General features: G+C 36.5%; 2 protein-coding genes across 2 annotated transcripts; one reads left to right on the forward strand and one right to left on the reverse strand.

Annotated features, from left to right (window-relative positions):
- Positions 1-747: 747 nt before the first annotated feature.
- Positions 748-7783, forward strand: LOC117426871 (ATP synthase subunit beta, mitochondrial). The gene is made up of 10 exons (XM_034045024.3): positions 748-905; positions 2015-2197; positions 2300-2474; positions 2927-3048; positions 3327-3511; positions 3747-3905; positions 4162-4284; positions 4373-4585; positions 4683-4884; positions 7512-7783. Exons 1-10 carry the CDS (start codon positions 800-802, stop codon positions 7607-7609), a joined length of 1566 nt encoding a protein of 521 aa, XP_033900915.1. The 5' UTR covers positions 748-799; the 3' UTR covers positions 7610-7783.
- A 13-nt stretch (positions 7784-7796) lies between these two features.
- LOC117426872 (coiled-coil domain-containing protein 89-like) lies at positions 7797-12845 on the reverse strand. The gene is made up of 7 exons (XM_034045025.3): positions 12652-12845; positions 11673-12145; positions 11234-11364; positions 10322-10458; positions 9657-9733; positions 9404-9503; positions 7797-8751 (listed from the first exon to the last, which is right to left on the reverse strand). The coding sequence occupies exons 1-7, from the start codon at positions 12742-12744 to the stop codon at positions 8665-8667; spliced, it is 1098 nt and encodes a 365-aa protein (XP_033900916.2). The 5' UTR covers positions 12745-12845; the 3' UTR covers positions 7797-8664.
- Between the last annotated feature and the right edge of the window lie 2602 nt (positions 12846-15447).

Here is a 15447-nt window from a genome sequence, read left to right on the forward strand (position 1 = left end):
GTTGCCTTGACTGGATACTATGAAAGTTTGCACTGACATCTAGTGGTAGGACTTCAGAGACCTTCAAAGTAAGACAGAAGATGGGAAAGGTCAGTAACCTGACGGATGGGTTGTCTGCATACAATTGAAGAGAATGTGTAATGAAAATCACATGTACTGTAGGTTCCTGATCATTTAATATTTTGATGTAATGGATAGTCAAATGGGAATCTATAACAGCTGCGTCAGTTTTTATTACAATACAATATTTGTATCCTGACAATGTAGTTGCACCTCTGCAGCTTGATTTTTTTTTGTAAACGTCTAAACCTGTATTACTTTTGATACATAAACTATATAATGTATAAATGCACTGCATGCTATTAGAACTTCTAGGCTGCCTTTTTGTGCTTATAATATTTTGGGACCATTGCTTAAATCAAATGGACATTGTATTGTATGCATATACCAAACTGAAATATACAGGCAACTAACCCAAATATATTTAACAGAATAAAAGGAGATCAATGATAATATTTCTAGTTCAAATAATGTGTAATAAAATATATTATTATTAGTAGTAGTAGTAGTAGTAGTAGTACGTTGCGGCAGGAAGTTTCTAAATAAGGTTGTTGTAGGTTATCAAATCACCCTCTCTTGTAAAGTTGTCATGCCCTTTTAACTGCGTCTTCAATCTCGCGCATGCCCAATGTTCCTTTTTTACAACCGGCTGTCAAAGCCGCGCATGCTCAGTTTGGTGTATAATTGTCATATATAAGATAACCGGCTCTGTCCTTTACCACCTTCTGCCATTTTAGACATGTTGGGAGCTGTAGGACGCTGCTGCACCGGGGCTTTGCAGGCGCTTAAGCCTGGGGTTAGCCCCCTGAAAGTCATCAAGGGGGCTCCTGCAGCTTTATACTCGCGTAAGTTAATCAGAATTATGATTAAATACCGCGGTAGAGTATCATGTTGGATTTTTAAAATTAGTTAGAATGTCATAATGGATGCATGATGACTTAAAGTTTACGTGGTCTAGGCCTGATTATTTTCTAAATTAACAAAATTGAACATTTTAAGAATTTAAGTAACGTGACAAAGACTTACTGTAAACCGTGTGCCATGTTTTAAGAAATATGTAGCTCAGCTAGGTACCTGTATTTAAAATGCGCAGTGAAAATGTGGATGACCTTTATTTGTCATGAGAGCGAGTTTAGCCTCTGCAGAGAGCAAGGCCCAATGCAGGTTATCCACACTGTGTGTTTCTGCAGTAGCGTTTCGGTTAAGAGTTTTACATTTTAATGGTTATACTATATTAATAGTAAAAAAAGGTTGTTTTTTTTTTGTTTTTTTTAACTTGTCTCGTACCTCGGCAGGCGTTCTTTTTTTAGTTAAATGTAGTATGTGTGAGGTAATAATTAATAGAATATCTAATTGTGCAAAAAAAACAGAACAGTTAAGAGCATCCATATACCTTTTGTCGGTAAATTCGAGGTATTCAGTAGTTCAGTCGCAGTTAACTTTGAAATTGCTGTTATGTCTGCGTCCTGCCTTGCACCATTACCTTGCCCATTGCTAGACTTATCGCATGCCCGTTCATAGGCAACGTAATGTCCGTCACAAATGTTTTTTCATTTCTTAGATGTACGATAAAAACTGACAACCCGTGTTGCCTTTAAGCTTGTTCCGAGTGTAGAGCATGTACTGCAGCTAGTTCACCTTGACCAACAAGAAGGGACGTCCGTTTGTGTTCTTCATACATTGCAGTTCGCTGGCATATTTTGGTTAAACTGTATAAGCACACTTTCAATTGAACCTTTAATTTTGGAAAGGGAGGGAGGGCCTTAAGATTATGAATTTTTTTTTTTTTTTTTTTTAAACCGAGTGCTGCATCTTATGTGTACGTGATACTAGTGCAGTCCTTTTGAAAAATGTGTGATACTGCAGCATTTGGTGTCCTTGATTTTTTTTTTTAAACATTATTTTTAAGCATTAATTTCAGTTAAATATAAACAAACATTTATTCTCTTCACAGACAGAAACTATGCTGCACAGGCAGCTCCATCTGCAAAGCCTGGCCCTGCCAGAGGCCACATTGTGGCAGTTATTGGGGCTGTTGTGGACGTCAAGTTTGATGAGGGCCTGCCTCCAATTCTCAATGCACTGGAAGTAAGCGGTCGTGACACAAGACTGGTCTTGGAGGTGGCACAGCATCTTGGTGAGACTTGAGACTCCTGTAGTGTACTGAATTTTGATTTAACATATCAATAGGTACAGATAGTAAATTTACCGTAGAAGCTAATTCACAAGTTCTCTTTAGGTGAGAGTACTGTGCGTACTATTGCTATGGATGGTACAGAAGGTTTGGTCCGTGGACAGAAAGTCCTTGACACAGGGGCTCCCATCAGAATTCCAGTCGGTCCTGAAACCCTGGGCAGGATTATGAATGTCATTGGTGAGCCAATTGATGAGAGAGGACCAATCAGCACCAAGCAGTAAGTATCTATGATGAACTTGGACAGGCACTTTTTGTTTGTGTTCAACCAGTTTAATGTCTGACAGAATTTATACCTATCTATTTATATAAACCTCTTGAAGTGAGCCACAGTACTTGAGGGTTGGTTAATTTAAACCATGACATGCATGGGCAGCAGTGTGGAGTAGTGGTTAGGGCTCTGGACTCTTGACCGGAGGGTCGTGGGTTCAATCCCAGGTTGTTGCTGCTGTACCCTTGAGCAAGGTACTTTACCTAGATTGCTCCAGTAAAAACCCAACTGTATAAATGGGTAGTATGTAAAAAATAATGTGATATCTTGTAACAATTGTAAGTTGCCCTGGATAAGGGCCTCTGCTAAAGTAGTAGTAGTAGTAATAATAATAATAATAATAATAATAATAATAATAATAATAATTTGTACATTCACTAGTTTTATCCTTTATTTCCAAGCACTGCTGCAATCCATGCTGAAGCTCCCGAGTTTGTAGAAATGAGTGTTGAGCAAGAAATCCTAGTAACTGGTATCAAGGTGGTAGATCTGCTGGCCCCTTATGCCAAGGGTGGCAAGATTGGTGAGTATTGATTAACCCTAATTCCTTGTATTGTAGATGGATATCAGTGGAGTGTCAAACAGGATTTAAGATGCAAGGTGATTTTGGTAATTTCAGTCAGGCTTCCAAGTACCGTATTGGCGTTTTTAACAAGTATGAAACAGGGGTGTTTGTGTAAAACTTGCTGGCAGGTGCAAATGTGTGTTTTTTTTAAATTTTTTTTGTATTTTACACTAGTGACAGTACATGACTTGATTATTTATACTTAAATTTTAAATGCAGTTTATTTCTTTTGTTAGGTCTTTTTGGAGGTGCAGGTGTCGGTAAAACTGTACTTATTATGGAACTGATCAACAACGTGGCCAAGGCCCATGGTGGTTACTCTGTGTTTGCCGGGGTGGGAGAACGTACCCGTGAGGGCAATGACTTGTACCATGAAATGATTGAGTCTGGTGTCATCAACCTGAAAGACACCACTTCTAAGGTACAGGATATTTTGGCAAGATGTATACTTCCGCTTGTTAAATTACCAGTGTAATATCCAAAAACCGTGTCTTGATTTTCACTTATTTTGGGTATCAAATAATTTTAGCTTTCATACATCTCACTACCTGCAAGTGGGTAACACGCATCTTGGACAACTCTGCAGTAGTATGACTTTGCATTTACAGTGTACTTGTCCAATGTTTCTGGCAGGGTATAATGGTAATCTGTTGCAGGTAGCGCTGGTGTATGGTCAGATGAATGAGCCCCCTGGTGCCCGTGCCAGAGTTGCTTTGACTGGTCTGACTGTTGCTGAATATTTCCGTGATCAGGAAGGACAGGATGTGCTGCTTTTCATAGACAACATCTTCAGGTTCACCCAGGCTGGATCGGAGGTCAGTTTTCAGCTTTTTAAAAACAAAAACAAAAAACACCCCAACACTGCTAACTGTTACATTATGTGCCTCAGTGATATGCCACCTATTCAGATATGTAAAAGCTGTGGGATCTAAAAATTTTATTGGCAGAAACAGAAATAATATTCCACAATGACCAAGTGATGTGGAGTTGTTCTTCGACTGTATCTCCTTTAGTGTGACTACCTGAGACTTGAATTGTGTACTAATTGTTAATTTTTCCCCTATTCTCCAGGTGTCTGCCCTGCTGGGTCGTATCCCCTCTGCTGTGGGGTACCAGCCAACCCTGGCTACTGACATGGGTACCATGCAGGAGAGAATTACCACCACAAAGAAAGGTTCCATTACATCGGTGCAGGTATGTAAACTCTTGCACGATGCACCTTGTAGTGAAAAACCTATCAAGCCAACTATTTCTAAAACCCTTATTCATGTATCTTATTTAGGCTATCTATGTGCCTGCTGATGACTTGACTGATCCTGCTCCAGCCACTACTTTTGCTCACTTGGATGCCACCACTGTGTTGTCCCGTGCTATTGCCGAGTTGGGCATCTACCCAGCTGTCGACCCTCTGGACTCTACGTCTCGTATTATGGACCCCAACATTGTTGGAAATGAGCACTATGATGTAGCCCGTGGTGTGCAGAAGATCCTTCAGGTAATTGTTCTGCAGTCATCTATCAATTGGAATAAAATTCATAAATTAAGTTAACCTTGTAGTTAGCATAGAAGTAAACATAAATTCTGTATTTTAGGACTACAAATCCCTTCAGGATATCATTGCTATCCTGGGTATGGATGAGTTGTCTGAAGAGGATAAGCTTATTGTTTCTCGTGCTCGTAAGATTCAGCGTTTCCTGTCCCAGCCCTTCCAGGTTGCTGAAGTTTTTACAGGTCATGCTGGAAAACTGGTTCCTCTTAAAGAGACCATTAGTGGATTTAAGAGCATTCTTGCTGGTAAGTGTATACAGTTGTATAAGATTAACTGGTTTGTACTAGGGGTGCTAGATTCGGGGGGGTGGGAGGAGTGTGTAGCTGCAAGGGCTCTGAGTATTTTAAAATAAACAGCTTTCTATAAATTAATGCACATGTCTACATGGGTCTTTTTTACATCGGCTTTTCTAACCTTAAGTGCAACTGATACCTGTTGATCCGTTTTGTATCTCAAACACAACTGAGAAACACATTAATAGTAAAATTGGTTTAATTTTTTTTTCTGTGAAACTACTAAATGGGCTTAAATCGTAAGTCTTCATTTAAATGCAGACGCGACTCCTGTTTATTCGTTTAAATAGTTCATTAGTCATAACAATTGTAATAGTGTGTCCAGCAAAACATTTATTTTTCATTACAGCGTTAAAGATTAGTCGCTTATTAACATGTTGCTATCTTGTTTGTATGTGAAATGAAGGCTTGGCCTATTTAAAAGCCCATTAAGTTTGAGAGATCTAAATGAAATAAATTACTAAATTAAGCCCTATGTGTAATTAAATGTGTAAACAGTGAAGCAATATGAAATATCGGCAGTATGATAATCCTCTGTTTTTGATTAGAGGGCGAGCGTTAATTGCATTATTACAGAAATGTTATGCAGTCTAATTATTCAAACAATGCTAAAATCCAAATTGCTAATTTTATCCTACTTGCTGTATATGACAAACTAGTTATGTTCACACCAACCTGACTATTCAAAGTACAGTATCATGTTAATTCAAAGAATCTCCAGTTTAAAAAAATAAAGAAATTATTTACTAATAGCAATAGTTTGTACTTCTGTGACTGGCAGCAGTAGGAAAAAAGACCAAAAGAATATTCCTAAAATGGAAGCAATTTTCTATTTTTTTAAATAAATAAATAAAAAAAAAAACTGTCACTTGAGTCTCAGTCCCAGAATAGCAAAACAAAAAAAAAACAGCCTTCTGTAATCTGGCTCAGCAAAAGACATTCAAGTTTAATCCGGTATCCTTCACAATTTGAAATTGGTTGCGATCATCTCCATAATCAAGCGTGTTATGAATTCAGCCTGAAAGATCACATTGCCTAACATTTCGCTTGCCTGTCTGGGCCTCACCTCCACGTTAGATCCAGCTTCAGTAGAAGCAGATTAGTCACATTACCAAAAGCATGCTGGACAGTGGGAGGTGAATATCCAATGGCAATGATGCCATGTGACAAAGGTAGAAAGTAATAAAAATATTAGCAATTATTTGCAGACACCCGTTTAGTATTTGACCTGCATGTTTGATACATTTTTAAACAATTAACCCTTTGCAGTCCATTTATTAATTGCACGTCAGGTCTAATTAATTCACACACGCAGTTAATTTTAGACGCGCTGTTTAAAATTATTTTTTTTCCAGTCAAACGGGTTTAAATGGCCCTGCATATCAACAAAGCACTCACTAGGCCTCTCCAGCCCCGCCCCACCCTTTCGTTCGCTATAGCTTTCACCTATGCAAGAAATAAATAATAATAAAAATAAGTCGTACATACCGATCGATCATCTCCTGATCACTCGTTTTATCACCAAACTCCTCAATGCGATCCAAGTCATTATTTTATTACTATAACATCTCAAAAAAGCTCTGCAAATGTCCGTGTTCTCTGTGCGCTGATTCACAGGCAGCCAGCTGGTTTACTTACGACCGCCCCGTTATCTGATACCAGGGCCATGTATGACTATTCATGAGATACGCCTTTTTTTTTCCCCGACTTGTCTCGGCTCCTGTCGCTCCCACTCGGCAATTGAATGGTTTTCTCTGCTTTTTCCGGGTAAAAAAACGACTAGAAACCATTATAGCAACGCAAAAAACAGATGTCGGACCCAGTCCGACAAAGGACCCGAGAGGAATAATTGCAATGTCGGACCCAACTGTAAACCATTTACACCCCTAATTTTTACAAGTATCAAAACTATCGTAACACTTGAGCTAAGAATGTAAGGCGTTTCTGAAGAACTGTGCTTTTTTCAGAAATCTAAGGGAATGGATAACTCATTTTCTTAATAAAAGTGGTTTAGGGGGGCTCCCGAGTGGCGCATCCAGTAAAAGCACTCGCTAGAGTGCAGGATGCGCTCTATAGCCTGGACGTCGCGAGTTTGAGTCCAGGCTATTCCACAGCCGACCGTGGACAGGAGCTTCCAGGGGGCGGCGCTCAATTGGCAGAGTGTCGCCCGGGGGGGGAGGGAGGGTTAGGTCGGCGTCCTCGGCTCACCGCGCACCAGCGACCCCTGTAGTCTGGCCGGGCGCCTGCGGGCTTGCCTGTAAGCTGCCCAGAGCTGCGTTGTCCTCCGACGCTGTTAGCTGAGGCGGCTGCACGGTGAGTTCACAGTGTGTAAAGAAGCGGGCGGCTGACGGAACACGCTTTGGAGGACAGCGTGTGTTCATCTTCACTCCTCCCGAGTCAGTGCAGGGGTGGTAGCGGTGAGCTGAGCCTAAAAAATAATTGGGCATTTCAAATTGGGGAGAAAATAATAAAAACTAATTGGCAACGACTAAATTTAAAAAAAAAATAAATAAATAAATAAAAGTGGTTTACACATGCGTCTGCTAATGTTTTGAAAAAACTGTTTGGCTTTCTTCTAGGTGAACATGACAGTCTGCCAGAGCAGGCCTTCTATATGGTAGGTCCTATTGAAGAGGTAATCCAGAAGGCTGAGAGACTGGCTGAAGAACACTCATAAATGATTTTGACTTTAAATCCCCAACCCCTGGCTTTCCCTTTCAGAAAGCACTTGGCTTGTAACATGGTATAATATTCCAAACCGTCTCGGATGTCATCATGAAAAAATGTTTTATTTTAATGTTCCCATTTAAATTGGGTATATGAAAATAAAATCTGTCTTGTGATAAATGTTTTTAGGTTGTGGATTTTTATTTTTTTTTCCCTACTAAAACTCTTTGGGTAAATTAAGAATGGCTATAAATCAAGCCACTAAAGCAATTGTCTTTTTCAGTACCTTTCCAGACAGTAACATTGGCATGATCTAAAGTCTGCCATATTGCAGCCCTGTATTTTGTAGCAGATGTCCCTTAATTACTGATAGTGCTGTAGCAGAATGTAGGTTATGGTGACTATTTAATTTGCTATTGCTGTGATAAAATCTGCATCTTGAACTTTGCATGGAAACTTTGTTGAAGATGGGCAAGTAACAAAGCTTGTAAAAGGTTACACAAGTTATTTTAATGCCATATTATTTTTTATAATATATATATATAAAGTATTGAAACACCCCTGCTGATTCGGAGCTATAGAAATTTTGCCTGAATCTTTGGATCCCTGAAAAGATCACGCTGCTCTTAAATGCAAATTACTTTTAATAGCAAGACTTTGAACTGCAGTTGGCACCCTAATTCACAAATATTGTTAATCTAACAGTCATTATGTTTATGGGACGTTATTGTATTTGTTTTGTTAACAGTTTAATTATGCACCCACAACTTCACACTAATAAAATACATTTGTACTAATTTTTTTTTTTTTTAACGCGTACCAATTGAGATGTTTCCATCAAAAGAACATTTGTCAGATACTCTCCACACTATCTAAATGTTAAACACACGTTGAAACCATGTGATTGTTACTCCCTTAATTTACAATCAGTGTGGCGATGCATTGTATAGGTAGTGTGAATACGGTATAAATTACTAGAGTGTCTGTAGTTTAATTAAAAGGTGTTATCGTGCACAATATGAATTTGACACATTTGCGTACATTTACAGATGAGGTAATGTAGCATCAACCAATAACATGGCGTAGTTTGGCATTCAACTCCTTTTCTTTTGCAAGAAGATCACAGCTATGTTTCTTGTAGACTTCAAATTCCTAAAAAAAAAAAAAAGTTCCCCTGTTTTAAATATGAACCTAATGTCCTCTTACCAAGATCAGAATTTGAATATAGTTAAAACCCTTATTTGAAAGGATGCATTTATTTTACAACCAATGTATCCTACTTTTAAAATAGGTTCGAAACATTTGTATACCAAAGCAAATTTTTAACTTATTTTTTATAATGTAGTTATTTAGTGTTTTGTTGGTAAAGATGTTTAGTGAATATACTACCATATTTTCCTATTTTGACAGTACACATGATATATAAAATTAATTGTGTATTAATTACCTTTAGCAAGATATTCTATATAAAATGCCCAACAAAGTGAAGCTAACATTGCTTGCTGTAACAAGACATTCTGGGATTCTTTTAAAAGAATGTGTAGATTTTAAGATATGTATGAAGGAAAAAACATGACTGTACATCATTATATTGGCCTTTGGGTGAATATCGTCCAGTGTATTCTATTTTATCACTGTTTGCCAGGAATAGCCCTGCAAAGGGCTGTGTGCATGGGTACACTGGCAAATGCAATAACTAATAAGTAATATGAAACCTATTAATTGCACAAATGTAAAAACTTACTCTGATGAAGCAGTTTTAAGGACAGGAAAATATGTATACAGCAAGAACTGTACCACATACCTTCTTGAGTTCATTGTACATCTGTTTTGATTCATCAAGGCAGTGTTGAAGTTCTTTCACTCTTAAATTTAAATTTACTGCAGATTCTTCTTGTTCAAACCTAAATGATAAAAAAAAAAAAAAATAGCTGTCAGTGACATTCAGTGGGCCGACTTTTGATAATGTGGAGGAATCATCTACATCCAGGCATTTCACACGCTTTGATGTTTTTGTATTTTACTGATAACTATTTTTGTTCTTAAACAGTTCTCACCGTTTTTCTGCTGCTGTTCTAGCCTTTTCTGCGATTTCGCTTTTTTCCTCTAGCTGCTGAATCTCCTTTTGCTTATCCTATATTAAACCAACGAAAATGAAAAAAAAAAAACTCAATCAATCTGAGAAAATGTTTACTTTTGTCACAGTGCTGTCATCATTTTACATCAAGCAGAATGCAAAAGGAAAAATAAGCAACTTTTGAAGTTCCATGGTATGCCATCCCATTATAGGAGCTGTGATTCAAATCATATTTCAACTCTAGCATCTCTGTAAGCAATACACATTGACTATATTTAATCAATCCTTGTACTTTACTTTCTTATTGACTGGTTTGTTCTTGATGTCATGTGTCTTTCTTCAGTGGTAGCAATCACCTCAGTATTCGTTTTTTGTGGAGGGGTACCAACAAATTTGAGCACGTCTGTGTATACATATATATATATATATATATATATATATATATATATATATATGGTGAAAACTGACACTCATAATAAATTAACCAGTATAACCTTAGTCCTAGAAGTACTGAGATCTAAGTCATACCGTCTTATAGACAATACAAAATTATTTTTAATGATAAAAAATTAAGTTGTAACATTTTTTTTTGTTTCAATTACAGAGGCACTGTAGTGTTTATGTACCCATTTTGAATTACAATACCTGTATAAGTTTCCCTCTTTGCATGGAAAGCTCCAAAAGTTCATCTTTCTCTCTGATTAAAGCCTGTAACTTAAGTTGGAGTTGTGATTCCTCTAACGTGTCCTTTTCAGTTGCTTGTTTGAGCATTAAATCTAATTCTTCAATAAACAGAGAAACAGATTGAAGACATGTAAGCATGACACTGTTTCACTTCTAACCATTAGATGTAACCTGGCTTTTAATTGTGCTGTTTAAACTACAAAACTGAAAATTAAAAGTATATGTATTATAAGAACTCCCAAATTCACTATTGCTTAAAATACGTCATCAATAGCAGCAGGTAAAAATAAAAACAAACAAATACAAAAAAAAAACATTCCCGAAAGCCAGTTGCAAATAATACATTAGCACCTCACATTAATTTTTAAAAATGCCTAGTTATTACCCTCTTTTATTCCCACTGATGTTAAAAATGCAAATACATTTTGTTCACCTTCCATAAAAATCCACCAGATCATTGATTTATGATTTTAAACAAACATTTACGCATTTCTGTTCCCATTACAAAACTACATACAAACAACAATCTGATCATTTCTCAACGTTTGGAAATAAATGGGTTATCATTTGCTTAATTTTGATCAACCTATATACCCTGCCAAGCTGAGAGCTGAATTATATTGATGCATTTTACAACACTTGTGAATCACCCTGGATTGTATTAACCACCACCTGTGGTTATCCTTGGAATACCTCTTGGAATACCTGCAACCCAAGACAAAACACCACTATTGTAAAACTCTGTAATAAAATACAGGGTATATCGGTTAATCAAAATGACATACCTGTAGTACTGTACTTCATTTAAATAAGGTTTTGTTGTTCGTCAATTGTATTTATTGAGATTTAGCCTAACAATTACTGCATGCTTACCAGTACACTTTTCTGTAGAATCCTTTAACTTTTGCTGAAGAATTTCTAATTTACTCAGAAAAGCTGATTCCTTAATTTGGTGATTTTCATTAACTTCCTCCACTTTGGCCTTGAATTCGTTTGACTTTTGTCTGTAAAACAGTATAAGGACAAATTATAACATACTGTAGATGTTCATGTCAAGAGTTAGCATACATTGCAAAACATCCATTATGCTGTATATATATTACAAGAAATTATTAATATAATTTAGTTAAAAACTACAAGTAGTTCTGAGAGGTGTATTTTTGTACAGAACCAATAATACCATAAATAAAAAATGTATACACATGTAAATGTGCATTAATATGAGCTTTCAGAGTATAGCTGTAAATCTATTTGAAAAGATTGAACAAGCTTTATTTCAATTAAATGTGTTCAAATATTGGCTTATGCTCACTTATATTCCAACTCTAAGTCCTTATATTGCTCTGTCATTCTCTTCACTTCTCCTGTGAGCTCAACAATTCTCTGCTCCTTCTGCTGAAGTACTTCACAGAAAAGGCTCTCGTTCTCATTCCTGAGCCTTTCATTCTCCTCTTTCAGTTCTGCATTCTGCGTTTTGTACTCATCTTTGAATTTGATTATCTGTTGGTGGTTGGCTGCCAAATCCATGAACCTGTCCTCAAGCTGTGTGGATCGATGTCTTTCGATCTTCAGTTCGCATAGCACATCATCTCTCATGTTCTCCAGCTCTGCGTTAATTCTATCAAGTGCCTGGCATCGCAGAACCATCTCGTCGGCCCTCTGCTTCAAAATGCAGATCAGCTGAGACTGCTCGTCTATTCTGGATCGCAGAAGTGTATTTTCTGTCTGGTCATCCTGGGAAAGTGCACGTAGCTTATCCAAAGCATGCTGAACTTCATCTATTTCCTTAGAACAAAACACAAATCAAACCCAGCCTCATTGTCACGGGCATATTTTTTGTTTAAACTCAGTATGTCTTTAAAGTGCATTACACATTGATCAAGTGTACCTTTAAAAAAACAATCCAGGTGCAAGACCTTGCGTGCTTACTATAGTATAAATAGGGTGGGTGAAGAAGACGCCTGGCGATTCTGCCTGGAGAACTCTGCTCAGAGCGCTAAAGAAAACGGCGCAGGGATCTAGGTTTCGAACATGGAAGTCAATTCAGATTGGCACCAACATGTCTTGTAGTAAATTCTGGTTCATCATACTAGTATAATTAACGTGTAGACATCAGTAAAACAGCATTTTACAGTAAACCATTTTAATAACCGCCTTTCAATAATGTTATCCACCCACAGAAACGGATTCAATTCGATGTCAAACGTTTCGACTCAAATCGTTTGCCATCCCTTAATTTGAATTTCTGATTTCAATAATGCTAAAAAATTAAATAAATAATATTTGCTAACCTGTTTGCTGTCTATGATCATCATTTTAAGATCCTTTGGACTTCGTTGAGAGGGTGCCATATTGGCAGAATTTTCTTTCTCATATTCAGACATGGATGCCTGGAAACACTATTTTGTTCTTTCTTTGTTCTGTTAAAACTGGTTGTCGTGTTCCATTTGCACTGCAACCACCAAGGTTTTTTTTCTGTTGCTAGTAACAACGCCAAGACGGCGGCTCTATTAGGACATACTCGTGGTTTTCAAAACGTGTTACTGTTTCATTATTTGTGAAGAGCAAGTACTGTACGGCAGCTCTGTATGACAACACTTTGATTCTCAGAAACCAAGTTATTTTTTTCGAATTAGAATTGTTTGTATGAATATTTATAGATCGAGTATCAAAACTTTTGATGTAAATAATTCAATTCAATTTGCTGCGATATGTTAGTCTTACTAGAGCTTTGCATAAATATATTTTGCAGACATAACTTTGCAGCAGGTAAGTTGTATAGCCATTACACTAGTATCCCCTTTATCGCACCTGCTTGTTTCTGTTCACAGACGTGCCCACGGTACATTTTGGATTTATTTATTTATTTATTTATTTATTTGGCAGACGGCTTTATCCAATTCGACTTACACATTAGGGCAATACAAGCTTACAATACAAAGCCATATTTAAATACATTATATTTTACACTAAGTGCAAATTATACTACTAAACATAAGAAGGTACAGTCAAAATGTAACTAATTTGATCTTGTGTATTAAAATTGTTTAATCAATATGTAATCCATGTTTCAGTGTATTTGTTACAGTAAAAGTACGCTTTTCAGTTTTTGCAAACAAAACATTTTTGTTACATTTTAAAGTTAATATGCTTGTAGTTTTCTAGCCCATTTGGTCATATCATTATGGCCTTGTTCAACAAAAACATTGGACAGTTGTAACTGTTGCCGTCAACATGTATATGCTCTGCACCACAAGGTGGGGCTATAACTTATTTTTACGTTGTGAAGAAAACAGGGACGGGCAACGCATTCCTTTTCTGTGCAGTATGGGAACACCATGCTGTGTTGTATGTGAAAGTGCAACGTTTGGTGAAAATTTGACATAGTTCCAGTGACTTTATAAAAAAGGAACAGACAAATGTTGTTTTAGAAACTCATTCGTCGCAATGTATATTCTCGAGAATAAATGATCGGTCCGTCTCTAATTGTCAATTGTTGTTAATTAATTAGTTTCTTATTCTATGTATGAATGTATCACTTTTACGAACTCGTTAATGAAGAAAACACATCTGCAGAGAATAATACAGTAAAATAGAACTCCCATATTTGACTTCTTAGAGAATTTCTGCTTTGTGCAACAGTAGTTGAGACTTTTAGTACCAAAATTAATTTGAGTCTTTGTATATTTTAATTAGATTTTAATGGTCGTTGGTTGTTACAATCTAGTGGGCATTCAAACCTTTTCACCAGCGGCGCCAGAAATCATAGGATAACAAAATTACCAACACAGGACAAACAGGCAACTTTTAAAGCTAAGCAATCTGCACCTGTGGCATGCAGACCCAGTACAGCCTTATTTTTACGCTTATATGTAAGTTCAGAACACACAGGAGATAATATAGTAAGATATTACTGATCCCACAGCCTTGATGTCTCAATCTTGGAGTCTTAACACAAATATCAGTCACACAGTTTGATACATATGCGCACTATTCTTAACAGAGATAAATAATTGTGTTTTATAAAATAAAATCTACTTACCCCTGCAATGATTGTTTTTGTAAATTTCTTATCATGTCCCAAATTGAAGCATTTGTGTTCATCCATGCAAGCTCACCCATTAGATACGTAATGTATTTTTTAAAATGTTTTCCTTTTTTTTCTGCATGCTTGGCTGTAAAAATAAACAATGAAGTTTTGTTGATATTTTGTTGATATGATTTTTTTTTTCAGATGAGACTTGAGTTCATTAGGCTACAAATACAGTTGATATTAGATTTACAAATAATTCTCTCAAATGGAAGTTATTTTTCTAAAACAAAAAGAAAACAATTAAGGTTGCAAAAATGTCAATAATCAGATTGTTTAAGACCTATTTTTCTCTTTTTAGTTCTGTATTTTTCCTTTCCAGACAAAACATGGGGAAGCTTTACACTTTAGTTAATACCTAATGGATTGTCTACAAGTAGAGTTACTATTGATGGGAAAACAGTAACTGTCAGTAACGTTTCATTGTCAACTATCATATTTTAAAATGAACACCCTATTGTTGTGTAATGTATATGAGCACATATTATCAATCAATCTGAATTTCTAAAGCAATGGTGATGCTGAAATTGTAGTCTTTCACTACTTGTGTGACTTTTAGACTTTCCTGCAGAATACTTTTCAATTCTGTGCGTCAGGGAACATCTCTAATACAGATTTGCTCAACTAGTAACAACATGTAAAGGTCTCTGAATATGTAATTTTCCTGAAAGATGTTATTGAAGCGCTGGTTTTCTGAGCGTCATTGGCTTTTTGGTGTTTTTCTGATCTCTCATTTTGCATCAACATTATATATATATATATATATATATATATATATATATATATATATATATATATATATATATATATATATATATATACACACACACACATATATATATATACCGGAGAGGAGGGCTTGTCGCACGCGCAGCCATTGTAGAGTGTCAACTTACTATGCCACTGAATGCATGCCTGCCACGGCCCCCCTGGGTAAAAAAAATAAATAAAAAATCCTGGTACAGACGGGGATTGTAACCACAGACAGTAGGCTACA

This window comes from Acipenser ruthenus, chromosome 11 (assembly GCF_902713425.1).
Source record: "Acipenser ruthenus chromosome 11, fAciRut3.2 maternal haplotype, whole genome shotgun sequence".
In the NCBI taxonomy this organism is placed as follows: domain Eukaryota; kingdom Metazoa; phylum Chordata; class Actinopteri; order Acipenseriformes; family Acipenseridae; genus Acipenser; species Acipenser ruthenus.

Bases quoted from the DNA above. Each gene is read 5' to 3' on its own strand.
- LOC117426872 (XM_034045025.3), bottom strand. From the start codon at position 12,744: ATGTCTGAATATGAGAAAGAAAATTCTGCCAATATGGCACCCTCTCAA. The intron at 11,365-11,672 runs GTGAGCATAAGC...ACTGTTTTACAG, and splicing joins GACTTAGAGTTGGAATATAA to ACAAAAGTCAAACGAATTCA. The intron at 9,734-10,321 runs GTATTGTAATTC...GGTTTAATATAG, and splicing joins AAAGAGGGAAACTTATACAG to GATAAGCAAAAGGAGATTCA.
- LOC117426871 (XM_034045024.3), top strand. From the start codon at position 800: ATGTTGGGAGCTGTAGGACGCTGCTGCACCGGGGCTTTGCAGGCGCTT. The intron at 2,198-2,299 runs GTGAGACTTGAG...AGTTCTCTTTAG, and splicing joins GGAGGTGGCACAGCATCTTG to GTGAGAGTACTGTGCGTACT. The intron at 2,475-2,926 runs GTAAGTATCTAT...TTTATTTCCAAG, and splicing joins GGACCAATCAGCACCAAGCA to CACTGCTGCAATCCATGCTG.